This window comes from Dasypus novemcinctus, chromosome 2 (assembly GCF_030445035.2).
Source record: "Dasypus novemcinctus isolate mDasNov1 chromosome 2, mDasNov1.1.hap2, whole genome shotgun sequence".
In the NCBI taxonomy this organism is placed as follows: Eukaryota; Metazoa; Chordata; class Mammalia; order Cingulata; family Dasypodidae; genus Dasypus; species Dasypus novemcinctus.
This window is the reverse complement of record NC_080674.1, coordinates 35,062,837-35,086,973: the sequence shown is the minus strand read 5'-3', so window position 1 is coordinate 35,086,973 and position 24,137 is coordinate 35,062,837. Positions and strand designations below refer to the sequence as shown.

General features: G+C 40.8%; 1 protein-coding gene across 5 annotated transcripts in view; it reads right to left on the bottom strand.

Annotated features, from left to right (window-relative positions):
* PDZD2 (PDZ domain containing 2) overlaps positions 1-24,137 on the bottom strand; it is a 432,190-nt gene that overhangs the window by 28,007 nt on the left and 380,046 nt on the right. For all 5 annotated transcript variants that reach the window (XM_058307486.1, XM_071207654.1, XM_058307512.2 and 2 more), the window contains 9 exons: positions 21,212-21,285; positions 20,845-21,070; positions 19,212-19,329; positions 17,468-17,600; positions 7,447-7,528; positions 5,937-5,971; positions 5,052-5,208; positions 2,846-3,657; positions 650-776 (listed from right to left, as the gene is read on the bottom strand). In XM_058307486.1, the coding sequence (XP_058163469.1) occupies positions 650-776; positions 2,846-3,657; positions 5,052-5,208; positions 5,937-5,971; positions 7,447-7,528; positions 17,468-17,600; positions 19,212-19,329; positions 20,845-21,070; positions 21,212-21,285 (1,764 nt within the window). The remainder of the gene's footprint in view (positions 1-649; positions 777-2,845; positions 3,658-5,051; positions 5,209-5,936; positions 5,972-7,446; positions 7,529-17,467; positions 17,601-19,211; positions 19,330-20,844; positions 21,071-21,211; positions 21,286-24,137) is intronic.

Here is a 24,137-nt window from a genome sequence, read left to right as displayed (position 1 = left end):
CATTTCTGGGTACATTCATTTGGTCTTGTGTAAGCAGCTAGCGCGCAGAGATTCTGAAGGGCAGGAAATTCTTCCCATTCATGTGTCGTGTCTCACTCATTACAGTACTCGTCACAAAATGGCCAAATGCTATTGATCAAGTGAAAATGGATGTGTTTAACCTGCCATTAAAACTCTGAATTTAGGTACAGTGATCTAGTAAAGCTTGAAATGCAAATGGCTTCTTAAAAAATACTTTTAATTTTCAGGTAATTTCGAACTTTCAGGACAGTTGCGAAAATAATACAAAACCCATTCAGAGAACAACTCAACATATCCACCCGATACCCAGATCCACCAGCTTTTAACACTTTGCCGTTTCTGTCTGTCCATCCGCCTGTCCATTTTCTCAACATTTCAGAGCAGGCTGGGTACATTGTGATCCTTGAACACTTATTCCCTCCATGTGTATTTCCTAAGAACCAGGATATTCATTTATGAAACCACCTTTAAGTAAGGTGAGCAGGTTCAGGAAATTTAACAGTGATAGAAAGCTTGCAGGTAGCTTTTTAAAATACTAATTTGTGAAAGAATTTTTTCCTTGAAAATTCTTTTATTAGGATAACTTTTACCTTCCTGTCTTTAGGCTTAAACAACAAAGTAACCTTACCAGTCACTGCTGGTTGTCCCCACACTGCTGCGGCTTCTGGCGGGTTCTCCCCATGGGACAGGGCACTGGCTTGCTCACCATCCGCAGGCGCATGCCCACCCCCAATTACCAGCTTTCCTGGAGATTCCTGGTACAAAGACAACCACAAGTCACTTTAAATAGCTTTCAGGTCTTCTGCATCCCAAGACAACACACTATAGAGAGGAGAGCTGGTTTCGGAAAATTCAAAAGCTCTGTGGACCAGGAACCAGAAGATCCATATTCTGGATTCAAGGTCCATTGGAAATGGCAATACTTCTCTAAGTCTCAGTTTTCACAGCTTTAAAATGGGGGTGGTGATAAGACTTACCCTAACTATGAGTTTTAGAAGATGATGAAATGGGTTAACTGCTATAAAAACCAGTGGGCAGCACATAAGAAGCTATATAAATGTAAGATGTAATTATTATATTGCATAAAAAAGTCAGCTCCTTAGTTTGATAGTGAGGGAGAAAACTAAACTGGAGAAATGAAGTCAACACTTAATATTTCAAAATTTCATTTTAGCCAACTGACAATTACTTTTTCTTCCTTTCTTCTACTACCCACCATAATTTTTTTAAACAAACATGATAAAAAAAAGTTACATTAGATTTATTTGAAATCTATGCTGTGCATTAATGAGTCACCAAGTGGCCCAAAGGTGGCAGTAGAGGAAAGAGGTGAAGAAAGAGTAGAGTATCTTACAGCTACACTTGTAAAAAATCATTTAGGAAATTGTCGATTACTGACTGAGGTAAACTTACACAGGGTTTAACTTAATTTTCTGTTTACTAGTAAGGCATAAAGGTAATATTAAAAACAGTAAAAGACAACCTATTTACCAAAGGATAAAGGGATTTTTCCCCCCCAGTGTTTGACAATACATATGGTAAGGCAATGCATTCTATTTGTTTCCCTGTGTATAAATAAAATCAAGTTCTGGAACTAAAATTTTTGTAAGAAAAATTAAATCTCTTCTTTTAAAAAAGTTATAAATGTTGCTCAAAAGTTATTGGAGGAATACTTATTCACAATTACAAAAACTCTTATTCTAATAGATATAAATTATATGAATAAAAATCCTGATTTGACTTTATATGGTTACCCAAAACTTGATGATGATATTTTCTAAAGGAAGGAATTTACCCACTGGCTGAACACTAAATTTTAAAACATAACATGATTTTTGAGGAAGATGAGAGAAGATACGTGTTTCTACCTTTTCTATCATGTTAAAGAACTCAAACCTTTTGCCTAGTAAAGTATAGCTCTTATGATTTTAAATGTGCTGGGTCCATTTACAAATATGTTTATATAAACCACATAAACATATCTTTATAAATATGGCCTTAAAAATCATTCTGGATTCTTCGTTCAGACAGCAAGCAATTATTTAGGTGGGGAGATCATAGACAACTTTAATTTCTCTTACTTGCTCCTTGCTAAAGTGGTGATGTGTTGAAATTCTTAAAAAAAGAGCAATTTGATAATTCTGAGAAATTCTAACATATTTGTAAATAATTAGCATAAAATTAACTTGCATTTAATGTGCTACAATATGAGTTTTAAAGTAATGCATACCTATTATTTCATGTGATAGTCACAAGTAGCTATTATTGTATATAATCATGGTAGAAAGGTGAAAAAATAAAGATCACTCGTAACTCATCAGCCGGGGATAATTACTGTGTGTGTGTGTATATATATATTATATATATATATATCCCCACAAATCTGGGAGATAATCAGGACAGATGGTACCCTCCATATTTTAGAGCCTGAGAACTGAGGCTCTGAAAGGTTCCATAACTTGTCCAAAGTCACTAACCAACTAGACAGTGGAGGAGCCAGCACCAGTCCCAGGGTTTTACTTTCAATGACATGAAAATGCCTTTCTGGCATCAACCATAGGCCTGTGACAAGTAAGGGATGGATTTTACCTCTTGCCAAATGATTTTACGAGTTATACCTGGGCACTTGACCCCTAACAATCTGCTGATACATTAACAGGCTCCCAACAGTCAGTGTCTTCAAGTGGACAACACACTGTTGAATGCTAATTCTCCAATCATTATCTATTCTTTCCGGCAGACTACCCTGTACTTTACACACTTTCCATATTAATTCACATGCTCTTCCTTGAGACTTAAAGTAACTAAAGAGAGAGTCAGTTACCTTCTCCACAGTTCCCCCTGGACGAAAGCCAGGGATGGTCACTTTTAAGGAAGTCGCCTGGAGTTTCCAGTCCACACCACATGACTCGTTGACTGTGTTGGTCAGGATTCCTGCCTCGGAGCCACTGGGCCTGACCTGCGCCTCAGGCCTCTTGCAGTGTGGGCTGACCCTGGCCACCGGTTTGTGCCTGGAGCCCAGGTTTTCCATCTTCTGTGGTGGGGAACCCGGGCACTCTGTGCTCATCTGATTCTTGATGCCTCTGCTGGCTTTGTATTCCAATTTGGGTGAAATTCTTGAGGCTGATGGTTCCTTCTTCCCTGAACAGCCAGGGCCACCCTTGGGCGCCTCCACAGAGTCCAGCAGGTCGGCTGCATGGGAAGGAGCGTCCACCAGGTCCCCTGGGACCCTCTCCTCCAAGTCCATTGAGTTCCCAAGGAGAGGCACGGAGGAGGCCTTGCTGACCAGCGTTTTCTGGTGTGGTTCCTCTTGGTTGTTGACACCTGGGACCTTGGAAGAGGTGGTCAAGACATGCTTAGAGTCATCTTCCGCCTGAGGCCTGCTGGGACCTGAGAGGACCCCTGGAAGTGAGACGCAGTCCCTTTCTCCAGTGAACTCTTCCTCATCACTGGCATCGTCGGCGTCATAGCAGCCCACTGGTCCCTGACGGAGGAGAGGGTTTCGGAGGGCCTGTGGGCTTCCAGGAAGACTGGCTTGTCTGGCAACGGCCACCTGCTTGTGGAAGAGCCCAGAGGCCCGCTGACTTCCGAGGGCCACAAGGCTGTTGGCCCTGGCTTTTCCTCGTTCCTTGGGAGCTGGTGGGAGTGGAGAAAGGGTGGGGGGTGGGGGGTGGGAAGAAAAGTCGATGAAATTGTGTTCCTCACCTGGCCTCGGTTTGTAATCCTTCTCCATGACTACACTCAAGCATTTCCATGTTCGCAACTGCTGGGCACAACCTCTGGCCACAGGACACCAGGCCTGAAGGACTGGACTTCTTGAGACCCCACAGAGTGGAGAATCCGCCTCTCTCTCCTTTTCCTCCCGGCCTCGGCCTCCCTTGCATGTTAATTCACACACTCTTCATTTAGATTCAAAGTTAACTAAGAGAACGTCAGTTATCCTCTCCACCTTTCCACTGAAAACCAAAGTTGGGCACTTCTAAAGGAGTCACCTGGATTTTTAACCCCCAACTCTGGATCATCTACCTACCTTAGCCATGTGCTGCCCAGAGACAGAGAGGTATTCTCCCACTCTGGTATCTATTCTACTGCCGGGGGCCAGTCGAGAAGCTGCTACTCAGCACCCTTCTTTCGAGGATGCCTGGGACCCATGGCAAGCCCCTCACACCTTCTCAGCCCCGTGACGCCCTCCCTTCCTCTGCAGAAGGGGGCACTGGGTTAACTGGCATGTCAGCAACTAGAACTCAGTGAAGCCCGAGCCGTCCTACTTCTCAAAGACAATCTATATAAACTCCAATCAGGCACAGGAATCAGAACTCAGGCAGCTCTGTGCTCTCTTTGGTTAACTATAATGAATAATTACATGTGCTTCCACTTGGAAATGTTTCTTCCAGAGAATTGAGGAAGCTCATCAGCTGTGCTCCAAACGAGAGCCAGCGTGGCCATGCTCCTTCTCGCCTAAGACACAGGGCTTTTTATTGTTCAGATGTTAGAAATTAAAAGGAAATCACAGCAGCAGAAGCCCAAGAAGTCAGCACAGTTCCCGTGAGATGACTGCTTCATACTATCTGGAGATTTAAAAAATCATTTGGATACATCTGTCTCTTAGAATTCTCAATCTTTCGCTTACTGCCTTCTAGAAAAAATTAAGTTAGGGCCTAGTGAAGGAAAGAACCTGAAATTTGGCAGGGATTCCCCTAAAACATGAGGCTATCAAGGGACACTGTGACATTCAAGACTAACAGTGTAAATGGCAGGTAAAGGGGTCCACTTAGCTTCCCTTAACACCTGGTTATAGGAGGCCAACCCTGCAGTGGCCTGTCATAAACAGTGGCCACAGTTTCCAAGAAAGAACTTAAAGTCAGGGGAGAAAGACAGCTTCCCCCTAACCAGAGGCATGGTTTCTGGGTCTCTTTTGATCGTATAGCACCCTGCTATTTAAGCCAACACAGCTCCCAGAGTAGAGTGAGAAAACAGTGATTCCTTCCTGGAAGGCAGAGGCCCACACCCCCCGGGGCTCTCCTGCTTACTGGAGGTGCAGAGGGGAAGGCTGCCCTCCTCGGAGGTGCTGCAGCCACTTCCCGGGTGATCCTCGTCCTCCGAGCCGGCCACGGTGAAGTCTGACAAGGGGCCTGGGTCATCTTGGGAAAAGTACTGGGAGAATTCAGATTCAGAAATAAGGGAGTCCTGTTGAAAGAAGAAAATGTTGGATGACCAAAGAAGGCACGGCCAGAGGGGACTGCTTTTAACAGAATCCCATCTGCCAAGAGCACAATGCGCTAGCCCGTGGCCATTTGCTATGGGTATGATAGTAAAGACCCCATCCACTTACTTTAGGAGGGCTACATTAAACAAGGAGTGAATGAAAAGGCAGCTTTTGTGCCGACAACACTTCAGAGAATTTTTTTGCGGGGGGGTTTCAAAAGTTTTGGGAATGATCAGCCACAGCAACAGTACGTCAACCATCCCATGAAAAACATGGTGTGGAGGCAGGGTGGGGTGTGTAGGAAAACAATGAAATTCACAGCTGGTCCACCTATTGATGAGACCAAAAAAAAAAAACAAGGGAGTTGGAATCATGCGTCCTGATCCACGGGGGTTCAGGGAGAGTCAGCTGAGGATTATAGACTCCTTTAAGCTGAAGGTCCCAAGGAAGTCATGGGGTGGGGGGTTGGGGCCAGCATTACATGGTTTGAAAACAAAGGAGTATTTTTTCCAACTGCAGGTCATTTCTTTTGTTGCTCCATTCTTTTTCTGGATGGAGACTTAGTGAATGAAAGACACAGCTGCAAATTTGTTCTCAAATTAGCATTGCTGCTGTTTCCTGTATAAAGTGGCAAAATGACGATAGGCAGAAAATATGGCTGGACCCTGAGGCTCTGAGTCGGTGGGGCAACAAGTGCACCTTAACTTACCTTTTTTGCCAGCGAGGGGCTCTTCAAGGGGGTACCTGTTGGGGAAACATTTCAGCATATTGTCAAAACAATGGTGCTCAAACCACAAAGAGACGCACATCCTTAACTAGAAAAGGAGCCAAACATGGTAAACATAATTAACTCCCTGTGCTTGGCTGGTGGGGATTGGTGGTGTGCACACATGTGGATGTACATGCAGCTTGCCTGGTACCCACCGCCTTCCATCCCACTCCCAATATTCTGTTCCAGCTTCAAGCCCTAACTCAGGTGCTGCCACCTCTGTGATAATACCAGTTGAAAGTAATTTCTTCTGAGTTTTGCAAGTCCTTTTCACTTTCCATACATCAGTTTCCATAGACGTTGTATAATTTGATTATAAGTGGCTGTGGCTCATTTCCCTTCCTCAACTGTTTAACTACCTCTCGAGCTGAGCCGTTCACCAGTCTGGGTATGGCCCCACAGTGCCCAGGGTCAACGCCAGCTATCACGTAAGTACCAGTGACATTTGCTGAATGGACTGAAAGATGAATGAACAAATGAACACCACCCAAGAAACTTATGAAAGAACTGGGGAGAGGGCTAAAGATCTATTTTAGTTTTTAATGGAAGGATGGAAGGGCTCAGCATTGAGATTTTTAAGTCATATGCCGTAAGCAAAATGATCTTGGGTGTAAGGACTGTAGCTTAATAAAATCTCTTTAATAAATGATCAAGTAGAAAGGTTGTGATTATGGGAGCACAGCTTTCAGGCAGAACAGGATAATGAACTGGTTGAATAAAAAGCCTATTATGGCTGTGCCCACTCTAAATTATTAATTATGGATGCAAATAATCAGAGTATTTAATGGCTGCCAAAAAATCCTATGCCTCCTCTTTCCTCTGACAACCAATACCTCATGTCTCAGTTCCTTTACCTCCTGAACATCAATCTTAACATCAGAAAAATCTCAAGCTCAGAAATGTTTGAACAGTCTCTAGAGGTTCCCATGCAACAGGAAACAATTTTAAAATCTGATGCAGAAGTCACAGTTTAAATTCATATGAAATTCTTACCATCTCAATCCTTCTCTGCCTGAACTTTTCCATTTGAGAAGGGGAGAATTATGATTTTTTTCTAGCCTCTACTACCATTTTTAAGTTGGAACTTTTTATTTCATGTAAAGGATCCCAGGTTTTTAGAGGGCCAATACTCTGAATCTACCAAACAACTGATATTTTGGAATCACTTCATTCTCATCTCTAACATTTAGGATGAATCATGCAAAACACACTTTTGGAAATTATTTTAAAGTATTATAAGAGGCATGCATGATTAGCTCTTTAATGAATTTAAGTAACTGCAGAAATCAAAAGTAGCAGCTAATAGGAAGCATAGAATCTCTTTGACATCCACTTTCACCAAACACGATAATGACAAAGAATACAATAATATTGCACTGAGGAGTGCCCCCTGGGGGAACTTAATGAGAAACTCTTCTGAATGTTGAATGAAAATGTGCAATTACAGTACCTAAGCCAGGAGAGGTATTGGCCTCTTTGCTCTCCTGATAAGTGCTGCGTGCTATCACTTCATCCATCTCCTGCTCGGAAACCTGATTTTCAGCAGAAAGCACAAATTAGATGTTTTTATTTATTTATTTCCCCCAATAAAAGTAGCTAGGACCAAAGTCAGATGTTGAGTTCAGATGAAAGAGCGAAACACAGGGTCAAAGATTACAGCCATCTCCGGAAGAAATTACTCATGGCATGTAAGAAGTACTGCTGGGTTAGGAGATTGCTTCAGACAAGGAATAGATAACAGGACTTTCAACTGGTTGCTAAGTTCATTTAGTAAAGCATTCAGGTGCTACAATTTATCAGTAACATGGCTGGCTTCTGCCTCTCTTTAGAAGGCTTGCTTCTACAGAAAAGGCACCAGAGTAGTATAAGAACAGTAAGCCCTTCATCTAGATTTTTAATGTTTTGTCACATTTACATGCATGCCCTCTTTTTACATACATACACAGTAACTTTTTGCTAAACTATTTGAGAGTAAGTTGCAGACATCATGACCCTTCACCCATCAATATTTTAACACTTATCTCCTAAGAACAAAGACATTCTCTTTAAAAACCTTGATATAATGCAATTCAGGAAATTTAACATTGACTACAAAACTATTGTCTAATATACACTTTCATACACAAATGTAGCCAATTTGTCCCAGTACTGTTTGTCCTGGTTTGAGTGTTTTGTGGACCTCAGAGAATTCTGTTCTTAAAGCAAACCCAATCCTGTGCCTGTAAACCTAATGAATATGAGTCCTTTTGATTAGATTTAGTTAAGGGACCTTTGATTAGATCACTTTTGGTTGGTCACTTCTGTTAAGGACCTTTATTAGATTGCAGGGTGGGTCTTAATCCTTTATTGGGGTCCTATATAAAAGGAGGGGAGAAGCGAGGAAGAGCTGTCATTTTACCCTGCCCTGTGAGAGAAGACTCCGGGATCCCCTGTAGCTGCAGAAAGACAAAGAAACCCCGAGAGACTGAAAGAGAGACAGAGGCAGGGGCTGGAATCAGCAGAGCAGCCAAAGCTGAATCAACAAGAAGAGGGGAGAGACTAGCCATATGCCTGATCACCACACCTGAGCTCAGGGAGAAAGCGAGCCTGGAGGAGAAGGTGGAGACCAGCAGTCATTTTGCCTTGTCATGTGGCAGAAGTCCATGATCGTTAGCAGCTGAGCTTTGGTGGGACAGCATCTCTGATGATGGCTTGCTTGATTTGGACATTTTCAGTCTTGAAACTTTAACCCTAATAAATTCCCATTATAAAAGCCAACCCATTTCTGGTATTTTGCATCAGTAGCTGTTAGCAAACTAAAACACTGTTCTTCAGAAGTACAACTCGAAGCATGATTGTAGACTTGAACTGGTTCACTGTTTCATGCTGGCCTGTGATAAGGAAGTTCCTCCAGAATGCAAGTCAACACGTGGCTTCCTTCATTAACAATGTCTTGTTATGAACTAAATGGTGTACTTAGTGATACACTGTTTTATATCTGGTACAAACTCCGTATCTTCTTGTGGCCCCATAGTAAATTGGCAGGAATCAACTTCTTTTCAGAGTAATACTTGATAGGTATTTTTTTTTGTAATCTAGAATTTAATCCAGGATTAGTTGTCATGTATATTCAGTCTCCTTTAGTCTGAAACAATTCCTTGGCCTTTCTTTGTCGTCTATGACACTGATATTTTGGAAGAGTCTGGGCCAATTCAAACGCTTAATTAGGATTCATCTGATAGTTTCCTCATGCTTAAGCTGATTCAGGTTATGCATTTTTTTTTTGGCAGAAAAGCTACATAAATTGCTTCCTTCTCAGTACAAAGAGTCATTCTGTATCACTTTGTCTCATTATTGGTGATGATAACTTTGACCTCTTGATTAGGGTGGAGTTTGCCAGATATCTCTACTGGAAATTTTTTTTGTCACTAATGAGCAATCTGTGGGTAGATAATTTCAGTTTATGTATCTGTTCCCCATTATATTTTACCCAATGGTTTTAGCATCCACTGACTATTCTTGACTGAATCAATTATTACTATGAAGTTTTCAAAAGAGTAATTATGTAACTTTACTATTCTTTCTCATTTATTGGTATTGTGGTAGATTCATAGACTTCTTTTCCCAATGTGTTGTTATCCATGACTGTTGTTATTCATGGAAAGATTTTTTAAACCTGATATATACTAAAATATATGGTATTTTGAAAGACAGTTAGATGCAGCTGCTGTGGAAAACAGTTTGGCTGTTCCTCAGAAAGTAAAACATGAACTACCATATAATCCAGCAATTCCACTTCTACATATATGCCCAGTTGTTTACAATAGCCAGGAGGTGGAAGCAACCCACGTGTCCATTAACCAATGAATGGGTAAACAGAATGTGTTATGTACACACAAAGGAATATTATTCACCCGTAAAAAGGAATGACGTTTTGATACATGCTTCTACATAGATGAATCTTTTTTTTTTTTTTTAAATTTTAAAAGACGCTGAGATTCCATAAACACAGATGAATGTTGAAGACATCATGTTGAGGCAAGTAAACCAGGCACAAAGGAATAAATATTGTATGATTCATCTTATAAGAAACACCAAGAATAAGCAAATCCATAAAGTAGATTATAGGTTACCAGGAGCTGGGGTGGGGGGTTATTACTTAATAGGTACAGAGTTTTTGTTTGGGGGAATGAAAAAGTTTTGGTAATGTCTGGTGATGGTGGCACAATATTGTGAATGTAAATATCACTTAATTGTACATATGTAAGTGGTTAAAATGGGAAATTTTCCTTTGTATATGTTACCACAAGAAAAATAATAAAAAGACAATTAGAATAGAGTTTCCTTTCTAAGGCAAGAATATTTTTAAATTAGAATGGTAATTTTGTGAGCTAAAATAACATTTAGCATAAACAATATTTGAATGACAAGCACAGCAATTTGTCTTAATTAAATACTTCTATACAGAATTCAGCACTACATTTTAATTTAACAGCCAAATCATCATCACATCACCTTTATGTAATACTTTCTAATAGGCTTCACAGGAAAACAGGAATACACACATACTCAGATATACACACATACATACCTGCATAGAGCATATTATACTTTTATATGAATGAGTCAGAAAAAAATCAGTTTAAACAGTGGTTACTAATTTTCTTGATACCAGCCTTACCATATTTGCAATTTAAAAAAAAAATTTTTGAGTGGAGGAAAAATGGTCGGGGTTTGAAACGAGTGAGCCATTTCCTGGATAACTTTAATCATGCTGAAAGGTCCAGTATCAATTTAAAAATGGACTTCTATTATTTTATTCTACTTAACATAAGCTAGAAGCTGCTACCTGAGCAGGTCCAAACCATAGCTTGTCTAGACCTGGAGAGCTTGAATATCCCAAGAGGGCAGCCACTGCTCTGGTCATTATGAGAAACAGAAGAAAAGAAAATGTTTGTGGTATTTATCTTGGAACAACATGAAAACTAAGGAAGCACTTGTATTCAGTATCAAAATGTACTATTGGCATGAAATGCTGGAATTTTGGTACCAAAATACATTAAATGCAAAATGGAAACTTGACTAAAAGAAAAATATAGTATGATGTTACATCTAAGAACACCATGTTTCCCTGGGAAGAAATGTGAAATTCAGAAAAAAAAAATACCCCAAAAAACCAAACCACTGAAATTTGGTTTTGTTGGACATATCTCCAATGCCATCACCACTGTGGCTAGAAACATGAATCAACCTGCGTGTTCAACGGGCTCACAGACCACCAGTCCGTCAGGAATATTATGCTCTGCACTGAAATGCCACTTTGAAGTTTGATTGTATTGGCAAATTAGGCAGATGCTTTGGGGCTGAGATGAAGTGGACCTCCAAGTAAATGAGGACCCATGTTATGCCGGAAAGGATTCTGAAGTCAAACATGCCTTGGAGCGGACAGTTGCAAACTGCTGAGAATTTAATTTTCTATAATAATGCCGAGGGATGTGTTAGGTCAGCCACAGCTTACTGGACTGTTAAATGAGGTGAAAGGAGGCGATGTGGGTGGTGGACTCCAAGTAGGGACCCTTGAGGAAGGAGCTGAAAACTGCTCCTGCTGTGACTATGAGGCAAAATGATGTCACAAGTAACCTGAGGGAAACTATGGGAACAGCAGCAGAAGCAAGTAGAGTAGATTCGCAGGAAAAGCATCAGCACCACAGAATGGAAAGGAGAAAAATGGGAAGTAACAAGTAGGAAAAGATGGAAGACCATTTGATCTTATGTTAATGGTATTTATTCAAGAAATTGTAATGTAAGACATTTTGGAGAATATAGGTAATTAAGTATAGTGGAGAGGAATGGGTGTGGCTCAAGAGGTTGAGCTCCTACTTCTCACATGGGAGGTCACGGGTTTGGTTACCGGTGCCTCCTAAAAACAAAAACAAACAAATGAAAAAACCAACTCAGGGGAGGTGCTATGGCTCAGTGGTTGAGCGCCAGCTTCCCACATATGAGGTCCTGGGTTCAATCCCTGGACTCATACCTTAAAAAAAAAAAGTATGGTGAAGTTGACTTTGAACCAGTCAAATGGCGATCTTTGTCGAAGCACTGTAGTTAATTTTACATGCCCAGACAGAGTATGGAGTCATAGCTCCATCACACTTATTTGTACAGGGGAGAACCAATGCAACAAACAAACATTACTCAAACACTAAAAACGATGCCATAAAGCTAATGCACTAAAGAAATCTCAGACCTGTCACATAGGTGAACCTACAAGGTCTCTTAACAGAGACTTCTTACTCTTAAAATGGTATACAAGGGAAGCGGATTTGGCCCAATGGATAAGGCATCCGCCTGCCACGTGGGAGGTCTGCGGTTCAAACCCCCGGCCTCCTTGACCCGTGTGGAGCTGGCCCATGCGCAGTGCTGATGCGCCCAAGGAGTGCCCTGCCACGCAGGGGTGTTCCCCGTGTAGGGGAGCCCCACACACAAGGAGTGCACCCCGTAAGGAGAGCCACCCAGCACGAAAAAAGAGCAGCCTGTCCAGGAATGGTGCCACACACCTGGAGAGCTGACACAGCAAGATGATGCAAAAAAAGAGACACAGATTCCAGGTGCTGCTGACAAGAATACAAGTGGACACAGAAGAACACACAGCGAATGGACACAGAGAGCAGATAACTGGTGGGGGGTAGGGGGGAAGGGGAGAGAAATAAGTAAAAAAAATAAATCTTAAAAAAAAAATTCAGGGGAGTGGATGTAGCTCCAGTGGTTGAGCACCTGCCTGCCTTGTACGAGGCCCTGGGATCAATCCTAGTACTTTCTGAAAAAAAAAAAAAAAAAGGTATTCATGTCCATCAAGCCCAGCAGCCTGGGATCATATAGTATAAAATCAAATAATAGGGCAAATAATACAAAGGGCGGGACCGTATTATAGGCATGGGTAAGAGCTAATGTTTTTAATGAGCTCTTGAGTTGTTAAAAGGAAAAGGTTAAATTTTGTGGAATACAACCTGATTACAAAGTTTGAGACAAACTAATTTAAAAAGAATTTTTACCCTCAAATACTTAAAACAACCAAGGATTGTGCTCAAAGTGGTTGAGGACATTCAGTGGCCCTCAATGAAGTGAGGCCTGTGGTGAGCTTAAAAAAAAATAAAAAGCATCTGCACAAGTACAGAAGAGAAATGATGCCAAATGAAACCAGCAGTTTAGGGGTTAACCTCCTCTGCGTGTTCAGTAGAGATCAACAGTATGATCCTGATGCTGAAGAAAAATCAATGGGCGCCTAAGCCTAACTACAGAACTATTCCACTTAGGTCAAAGCCAGTCTTGACAGAGGAGCAGAACTAGCCAGATAGAGGAGGAAAGCTAGCCAGATGGAGGAGAGACCCCGTCAGAGGAGGAGGCCATGTGAACTTGGTCTCTTCCTTCCACTGTCTAGCGACAGTAATGTCCTCACATTTTAACAAAATGACTTTTAATATTTTTGGGGGGCCATGAGAGACTGATAATTTGATACATGCTTTTGAAACTGTCTGGAGATAAGTGCTGATACATCCCCAGATTTGTTCATGAAGTCCCCGTAAGGATGTATGGACTTCAGGCTAAACCCCCCAGCTCGACTGTAGGTTCCTTGAGTAGAGATACATTCTACTCATCTTTGTAGTCCCGGCACCCCATGGATGTTCAATAAATGTTTAGGGAATGAGTTTGATTTAGGTTAAGGGTGGACTGTATTACAAAGGCCAGAGGGAGACGGGAAAGGACAGTCTATTCCACTGTCCTTTTTTAATTACTATTTTACAAAATAGCTAATGATTGCAGTTAAACTATGTGCTATAAAAAATCATATGTAAACTTAGCGACAGTTTCAATTTCCAAATGCATAATAAATCAAACTGAAACCTGTTATCTTTAGAAATAAATGTCAAAAATACCAATACTTTTATAAGGTTTATTTTATTTTTACAAACACTCCTTCTTCTCCCCTTCCATCCCTGTAACTTCCAATCTGCTTTCTATCTCTGAGAATTTGTAAGCGATATCATACAGTTTTTGTCCTTGCATGTCTTGCTTATTTCATTGAGCATAGTGTTTTCATGATTCTTTCATGTTACAGCATGTCTCATAACTTCATTTTTTTCTTAGCCAAATAACATTCGATGGTGTGTGTGTATGACATTTTGTTTATCCATTCATTTGTTGATAGGCATTTAGGTTGTTTCCAGCTTTTGGCTATTGTAAATTATGCTGCTGTAAACTTTGGTGTATAGGTATCTGTTTGTGACTTGTTTTCACTCTCTGGGTACATACATTGAAGTGGGATTGCAGGGTAATATTTAGCTTTTTGAGGAACTGTCACATTGTTTCCCACAGTGGCCACACCATTTCACATTCTTACCAACAATGCACTAGAGTTCCAATTTCTCCATATCCTCTCTGATACTTGTTTTCCATTTTTTAAAAATAATAGCCATCCTTGTGGAAGTGAAGTGGTATCTCATTGTGGTTTTAGTTTGCATTTCCCTAGTGGCTAATAATGTTGAACATCTTTTTATGTATATATTGGTCATTTGTATATCTTCTTTGGAGAAATGTCTATTCAATTCCTTTGCCCATTTTTAAATTGGGTTGTTTGTCTCTTTGTTGTTGAGCTTGTGGGAGTTCTTTATATATTCTGAATATTAAAACCTTATCTGAGGGAAGCAGACATGGCTTGACTGATAGAGCGTCTGTCTACCATATGGAGGGTCCAGGGTTCGATCCCCAGGGCCTCCCGACCCATGTGGTGAGCTGACCCATGCACAGTGCTGCTGCATGCAAGGAGTGCTGTGCCACGCAGGGGCGCCCCCATGTAGAGGTGTCCCATGAGTAAAGAGTGCGCCCTGCAAGGAGAGCCACCCTGTGTGGAAAAAAGTGCAGCCCGCCCAGGACTGGTGCCGCGTACACAAAGAGCTGATGCAGGAATGTGATGCAACAAAAAGAGACGCAGTTTCCCAGTACCACTGGATAATGCAAGCAGACGCAGAAGAACACACAGTGAATGGACACAGAGAACAGACAATGGGGGTGGAGAGGTGGGGGAGAAAGGGAAATAAATAAAATAAATTGGAAAAAAGACAGAACACAAAAAACCTTATCTGAGGGACACAGATGTGGTTCACCTAACTGGGCTCCTGTCTACCATATAGGAGGTCCAGGGTTTGATGCCCAGGACCTCCCGGTGAGGGCAAGATGACCCATGCAGTGAGCTGGCCCATATCGAGTACTGGCCCACATGGGAATAATGCCCGCACGGGAGTGCTGCCCTGTGTGGGAATGCTGCCCAGCGCAGGAAAGCCACCCTGCACAGGAGTGCTGGCTGACTTGAAGAGCTGGCGCAGTGAGATGACAAAACAAGAAGCACAGAGGACAGCAAGTGAGAAGGCATAGCAGAATGGGAAGTTGAGGTGGTGCAAGAGAGTAATCACCTCTCCCCCAATCCAGAAGGTCCTGGGATCGGTTCCTGGAGCCACCAAATGAGAATACAAGCACTGAATGAGAAGACATAGTGAATGGACACAGAGAGCCAACAACGGGGGGAACAGGGGGGAGAAATAAAGAAAATAAATCTTTAAAAAAAAAACAAACCTTATACGATAAATGGTTTGAAACTATTTTCTCCCATTCTATGGAAACTCTTTTCTCTTTCTTGGTAATTTCCTTTGATGCATGAAAGTGTAATTTTAATGAAATCAAAGGTATCTGTTTTTTCTTTTGCTGCTCATGCTTTTGGTGCCATATTTAAGAATCCATTGCTGAATTCCAAGTCATGAAAATTTGCCCTTGTTATCTTCTAAGAGTGTTATAATTTTAGCTCTTAATTTAGTCTTGACCCATTTTGAGTTGATTTTTACGTATGGCGTGAGGGAGTGGGCCTAACTTCACTCTTTAGCATGTGGCTATCTGGTTTTCCCAACACCATTTGTTGAAGGGACTCTGCTTTCCCCCACTGCATATATTAAACACTTTGTCAAAAATCACTTCGCCATAGATTTGTGGGTCTATTTCTGGACTTTCAATTTGCCTATCTTTGTGCCAAACCCACATCTTTTTTAAAAAAAAATTATTTATTTATCCCCTTTCCCCTCCCCCCACCCTGTTATTTTTGCTGTCTGTGTCCATTTGCTGGACTCAGACAGCAAAAAATCTCTTTGTCTTCCCTTCTCATGTATTCTCCTCTAGGATCCACTGGGATTCAATCCTGGAGACCTCTGATGTGAAGAGAGGTTCCCTGTCAATTGTGCCACCTCAGTTCCTGGTCTCTGCTGCGCTTCACCTTGACTCTCCCCTTTGTCACTCTTTTTTTTGTTGCATCATCATCTTGCTGCATGACTCATTTGCACGGGCACTGGCTCACCGTGTGGACACACTTCTTTTTCACCAGGAGGCCCCAGGGATCAAACGTGGGTCCTCCTATATGGTAGGTGGAAGCCTGATCACTTGAGCCACATCCACTTCCGCCCACATATTTTGGTGACTGTTGCTCTGGAATCTGAAAATCAGGGAGTGTGAGTCCTCCAACCCTTTCTTTATCAAGATTTTTTTCTTTGGCTATTTGGGGTCCCTTGTAGTTCTATATAAATTTGAGGATGGGTTTTTCCATTTCTGCAAAAAAGGTTGCTGCCTTGGGTAATACTGACATTTTGAGGTAGGTGGCAGTCCTAGCATGGCCTGCTGTCTTTTCCTGGTACCCACAAATAGAACCTGTGCTCAGGAACAGGTGTGCCAGCCTGGTGGGATAAAACATAATCCCTTAGTAGATGAAGGAACTGTCAGTAAATTCATTCTCCTGTTGTACTGAGCATGTATAAATATTCTCTGGAAAAAGTCTGACTCTGGTGGGAATGTTCTACAACATCCAGCTCATAGCCCTGCTGGTATACCCGTCCCTGGCACGGAGAGTGCAGGGTTCTTCCACCATGGCACACAAACACAAGAGAGGGGGCAGCACACAACACTTCCCTGCGTCAGCCAAGGAATAAGACCCCTTGGCTATGGGAAACTGATGCCCATTAGTGAAGCTGACCTTGTTTGGTCTCTTCTCTATGGGAGTAAAACATCCTTCCATCAGAGCCTGTATGGCTTGTGCATTTGCCGGCAACCCTGACATCTGTCTTGGAGTGGGCTGACATCTCGTTAGGTGTCTCTCCTGTTAACTTTTTGGCCCACGAACATGGATATCTTGTGTGATTTCACATTTTCACAGCCTCAGTACTGTAACCTTTTACCCTAATAAATCCCCATTATAAAAGCCAGCCCATTTCTGGTAATTTTGCCTTGGCAGCCTTTGGCAAGCTAAGATAGTCCCCATCCCTAGATGGGCAAGCTGTCCCACCGAAGAAAATGTGAGGTTGTAGGAATGTATAAGGAGGGACCAGTCCAACTGTATTATAGCTACTGGACAAATAACCAAGGTATCTTCCCAGAAGAACAGAATGGAACACCTCACTCACCTTTGGATTAGGGTGACGGCCGATGACAAGGCGTACGGGTCCTGGTGGACATTTGCTCAAGATGGCATGGACTTTGCTTAAAGCAGCATGGCGAACGTTGACTGAGTTCACTTCCAGGATTTGATCTCCACGGCTAGGAAGGGTAACATAACCAATACTCTGTGGTAACAGCATTTTTAAAAGATTTTCTTCTGGGAGAGGTTTATAATATGAATTTTTCCCTGACTATTTTAAAGAAGCAAACGACATCCTTGCATCTTTGTGTACATGTGAAAAAGCAACACATTCATATTAGTTTTCAAATTTCAAATTAGCTTTGAAATGGCAAAGGCCATTATGTGTATTGTACTGGTATTTTCAGATTAGTAAAGTTAAAGTTGATAATAAAGACAACAGTGAAGAATACCATTTCTTGGGCACTTACTGTACACCAGGCACTATATTAAGCAATTTACATAACAATGCTTTCAATATTCTTGTTCTGATTATATAGATAAGGCCACAGGCTTAAAAGAGGTCACTCAGATGTCATGCACTGTTGAATTCAGATCTTTCTGACTTTTGATCACCACGAAGAGCCCCTCAACCACCATCAGTTACTTTCTTCCTACCATGTTGAAATGATTATTGTAACATAATTTAAGGAGGAAATATCTGAAGCTCAAAGGTTACCCAAGAATTTGTAAAAATGTTTCAAATTTGAACAAATGAGAAGGTGGGGACAAGTTGCCTATCCTGACTTGAAATTATAGGGAGAGAACTCATATGAGAGAACAAAGACTCTTTATATGGGGTTTGAAGCATGTTCATTTGGCAGGCTCCAGACATATGGAACTATTCAGGAAAGAAACATCATCTTGGGATGTCATTAAAGGATTTTTTCCCCTTCAGTTCTAAAAGTATATTTTCTTTAAAGTACTTTGGATGATTTGTTAATTTTTTTTCCTATGGAAATTTACTCTGATGATTAACTAAAAATGTAATATAATCTATTAACAGGGACCCCAAAATGGCAACCTCAAGGAATGGCATTTTGACAATTCCTCAACCAACCAAGGATTTAGAAGCTTAAAGGGGAGAAATGTGATACTGTTTGTACAGGGTGCTTTGTGGAATATGTGTATGTTCTTGTGAAGTTTTGGTGGGCACAGACCCACTGCAATTATTATATAAATAGAGCACCCATACATCTCTTGTATAAACAGAATAACCATACATCTCTCTAATGCTGCAACCCAATAATCTGGATTAAGAAATCTGCCGAAGTGATTTCAGACAAGTCACCTAGACATCCCTACTCGAAAATGAGTGAAAGCCGCAGAAAGGTTCAAGAAAGGGCTCCCACTCAAAGGCATCATATCAGAGCTCTTTTGAACCATTCCCAGTAACTCATATGAATTTTATATAAATGAATATAAAAGTGAAAGAAAATATTTAGATAATTGTAGATATCTGTGTAGAGTTGTATTTTGACAAGTTTCTGAAACTTAGCTTCCAAGTCCAAACAGAACAAGAGGGAAGGTTGGCGGGCTCCATGAACAAAAACCAGGGCTACATAATTCAACCGAATTTCATTTATATTAGGTTTTCCTATGAAGATGCTAGTCATTGTAACTCTAGCTATGTTCCTGTAAATAATACAGAGATTTAGAATCCCACAAAGGGATGGAACAGATCAGGTATTTTAGCATATGCACGTATTCACATATTCACAAACAAGCCAGGAGCTAGCCCATCAGTGTACCTGAGGTTACTCTCCATCTTGGCCACCGACCCAGGGGCAAGGCTGTGAATGTAGATGCCAGGGGGGCTGTTTTCTAGGGCCAGGCAGCAGGCACCAATCCCGAGGCCAACTCTGGGCTCTGCGAGAGGCATTGTTCAAAGAAAACAGAATTAAAATGATACAATAACCAGAACAGAGGTATAACTGATTTAGAACCACCTTGCATGTATTCAGACCAATAACCTTTATTTTTTATTTTTTGAGCGTACTCTGTCAACTTTGCCATCGCATATGTTAACGAAGTGGGTTCACTCCTGATCCGGTGCTAACAAGGGACTGTGAATTATCCAATGGTTCGCTCTCCTTAGCCAGGGGTTCTTAACCAGGGGTCCACGGACCCGTAAGTGGTCTGTGGAAAGATTTCAGGGGGTCCGTGAGATTGAATTGAAAAAAATCAACTTATTATCTTTATTTTCTCTGGCCTCTAATTGGAATCTAGGACTTCCTTCACTTATAAATGCATGGAATTAAATTACAGTAGTATTTATTACATCTGACTGGCAAAGGGGTCTGTGGAACAAAAAAGGTTAAGAACCCCTGGCTTTGACCATTGAGCCACCTCAAACCTGGTTTTGGAGATAGGTAGAAAGTAAGATTCTAATTCTGGATATGCAACTTTAGGCTCTCCCTTTCCTCTCTTACTTGCAACTAATCTCTTGGTTATTTAATTGCTTATTACATTTCTACAGCAAGTAGGGAGGAGAAGGAAACAAAGATGGAAACTGCTAAGATTTGGTATTTACCCCTGACTTTTCAACAACTGGGTTAACTGTATTCTCAACTTGTATTCACTTTCAGAAGATAACTATAATCTCTTGTTAAATCGCCTTTAACATTTTATGTTAGCCTTAGTGTTAAACTATCTGGTGATGTTTTTAACACAAGTCTGACACAGAATGACATCTGGGGAGAGTTTAACCAACTTTTGCTAGGGAAATGGACATGGCTCAAGTGATTGAGCTTCCGCCTACCATATAGGAGGACCTGGGTTTAATCCCTGAGGCATCCTGGTGAAAAAGAAGAAGAGAAATGTGCCAGTGCCTGCATGAGTGTCCACATGGTAAGCCAGTGCCCGCATGAGTACCCACGTGGGTGCCCATGTGAGCCAGTGCCCCGCGCAAGTGGGTCACGCAGCAAGATGATGATGCATCAAAAGAGAGACAAGGGGAGAGTCAAGGTAATGCATAACAGAAGCCAGGAACTGAGGTGGCACAATCGACAGGGAACCTCTCTCCCCATTAGAGGCCTCCAGGATTGAATCCTGGTGAGTCCTAGAGGAGAGAAAATGAGAAGAGAAGACAACACAGACAGCAAAAACAGCAGGGCGGGAGGAGGGGAAGGGGGGAAAATAAATAAATCTTTAAAAAAAAAAGAACTTTGTGCTAGTGGTAATTTTTCTTCCCTTCTGTAAAGTGACTAAAATCTCTACTTTTGAACCCACTGTCAATTTAGAGAACATTATGTATTATTGCTAGAAGAGTATTCCAAAGGATCAATTTCTAGAAAAATTATCTAAAAAAAAAAAACAACCCCAAACATATTATACATTGTTACTCAAGAGATGACAACGGAAGTGAGGAATGACTAGTATTACCTTTGTTGAGTGTAACTTCCATGACAATCCTGTCTTTGGGCCCAGGGGCCTTTCGACCCAGGGATGAACAACTGCCTTCGTCGGAACCTGCCATGGAGCTTCCCCCACTGGCATTGAAGTTTGGGGAGCTGGATCTGCTCATGTGCGTGGGTGTTGAGCACGGTGTGAGGCTTGGGCTCAGTAACTTTGTGCGTACCGTTAAGACAAATAATCCACTCCGTATTTGCTGATAAACAAGAAGAAAGTAGGAGTTAAACATTCAAACTCTTCTACCAAATAGTGAAAAATCACTCATCAAACCCAAACCTTAAGGAAATAAAGGAAGAAAAACAAAGAAGGTAAAGTAGATCAATAAGAATGGGGTTACCTTAAAGGTATGAATGGCTTCTTGAAACGTCAAGCCCTTTATTGGTATTCCATTTACATCTAGGATTTCATCCCCTGTGAACAAATACAGGAATTACATTAACATCACTTAACATATTAGTACTGCTTGGTCAGTAGCAGAATGGGATACCATGTGGTCCCTGATTTACTACTGTGTAAAATGACTTTTATTGTTCCAATCCACTTTCATTAGGTTAGCTCCCAGGAATGTCACAAAAATGGACAATTAATGACAAGGCATATCCTTGGCAGCCATTCTGCATTTCAATTTTAAGTTAAAACAAGTATGGGAAGCATCAAGACCTTATTCTTTAGCCAGTGGCAAGTTTGACACTACTTGCCCTACACTTGGAGATCAAACAACAAAAACTGAGTGCCAATGCTCCCTTCATAGCCATTGTTTAAGAAATCAAACCCACTGGCAAGAAGCATGCGCACACACAACATTTGAGAAGCCACTCTGTTTACAGACAAGCTACCCAAGCCTGGAAAATCATCATGGTGTATAGAAAATTGTTTCAAAGAGACAAAAAACATACAGAGGGATTACTGAGGAATGGCAGCCCTGCCTCCAGAAACAGTCTAGATGTCTCTTCTCATTGCTGCTGGACCTGGTACTCTGTCATCAAGCTGGTAAGTTACTACACACTTCTACCTAAGAGATTTTTGTAGGGTAATGCCAAATTGCTCTCTCCCTCTCAAACTATCCTGGACTTATCTCTGACTCTAGGAAGGCATAGACAGGTCATTTTTCAAACTGTTGCTAGTGTCTGCTGGGAATATAAAAGAACTTGAACATCCTGTTGACTTATCAGAGTTCATTTGTTGTTTGTACTCTGATGACACGATCTGTGTTCTGGAAAACAGTTCATCGAAAACATTTTAGGGGTAACCAATTAGAATAGCAAACAGCTGGGGTTCCTTTCCCAACATTAGGAAGGGGGAGGAGTGAAGAATGGCCTTAAAGGCAGTTCCCACAACTCCAAATGCTCTCTCTTTGCCAGGAGGAGACTGCATCCACATCTTGGGTGTGTACTTTCCTTTTCTCTCATTTCTCAATAAATGCTTTTTCTGGCCTTAAAGAACAAAACAAAACAAAAAAACCCAACCAAACAAAAAACACTTTAAAGATGCTCCAAAGAGAACAGCTGAAACTTGTACAATAGTGCAGTATGGAAGAGGGACTTCCTATACCTATAGCAAAGCACAAAGCAGCATGAGAACACACATTTGCACTGCTCATGGGCAGCCAATCCTAGGAGCACATTGTGTATTAGATTAAATAAACCCTGTAGATGAGTTACAAAAATGTACCATGCATTTGTCCTATCCCTTTAATGCAATTACAGAAGTAGTAAAATAAGTTAAATAATCTGTTTAAAAATCATCTGGCACAAACAATTGCTTAGCCAGGTGAGGAAGTTTATGTTTTCTGCTTTATTTATTTCCACATGAGAAGGGATAGACATATTCAAATGATTGTTCATGCTCTTAAAATTTATACAAGTTTTTTTTTTAGACATTTCTAACAGGATAAAAATCCATTCCAGGGACATATACTTCTTAGAAATGAACACGTATGATAAAACAGGATTTAGGAGAATGGGGTAGGATGAATTTCAATCAAGTGAACACATGGCACATACATTATAAAAACGCTCTGCTTGAATTTTACTTTGTTCTGAAACTAGACAAAAATACCACCTGGGCGTCAACTTCACCTCTAAGAGAGAGAAATAAATATTTTGCCCTGGGACCAGTAAGCCTAGTCCCATCTTATCACTAACATATGGTTTTCTGCAAAACTCCCTCTGTCTAAAAAGGGGGATTCCAGTTCACTCTTAAAAAAAAAAAAACAGCAGTTTAACACACCACCACCTAGAGTTTGAGTCAAGTTAAATGAACCGTGACAGCATTTTTGAAGGTAATTATAAAAGTTCTGATTTAATCTTTTCATGAAGAAAGTATATTAATAAGGAAGGTAAAAAAAATCAGGATTCATGCTTTGGTGAATGCTATTTAAAATATGTTCAGAATTTCATGGTGATTTTGCTTTATAAATATAAGTATAGAGTCTTCATCCAGACAAACATTTCATTGCAAATATATGTCTGTCTGCTTGGGATATACCCATTACCTATGGCTTAAAAAGATTTTCTCTTTATTAAAAGCAATTACTGTGTCTGTATATAAAGGAAAGTTTGACCTATTGAAATTTTATTTTCTCATGATATGCTCAAGGAGGAGGAATGAGTTCTGATTGTCTCCTCTGCTTATATTTAAGTAGGTAGCAGCAGTAAGGTGAGAAGGTGAACTGAACTTGGATCAGAAAACTTAGGTTTAAATTCTGCTTATGCTATTTATTAAGGGTGGAACAACTTTCCAGTCACTTAACATTTTTTTAGTGTCTGTTTCTTCATTTTGTACAATGTTCACCTCAAAATGCCTAGTTGACGGTGTGTCATGAAGATAATGAAATAATTAAAAAAAAATATGTGGAAGTGCTTTGTAAAAAGTAGAAGGCTATTTAAACATTAAAAATTTTAATTTACCAGGTCTAACTGGTAATATTGCTTTAAATTGTATTAAAAAGCACCCTGTGTTGATGGGGGTATGATCGATTTATTAAATAATACATGGTATAGTGTGGACTTAGTATGATTTTTATTTTGATGTAGCATAGCAGGAGATAACTGCCTGCAAAAAAGGTTGGTAAATATGGCGGAGATGGTTTATGATGCTGTGAGAAAACTCAAATTTCTAAATGTTTGCCGAAAATGACTGTTTGCACAGATGTTGATCCATGTTGGGTTATCAGGTATTGAAATTATGGGCAAGTTCTAAAATGTAATTTTGAATAATACTAAAATTTAAAGACATGCCAATATTGAGTGTCATAAAACTAT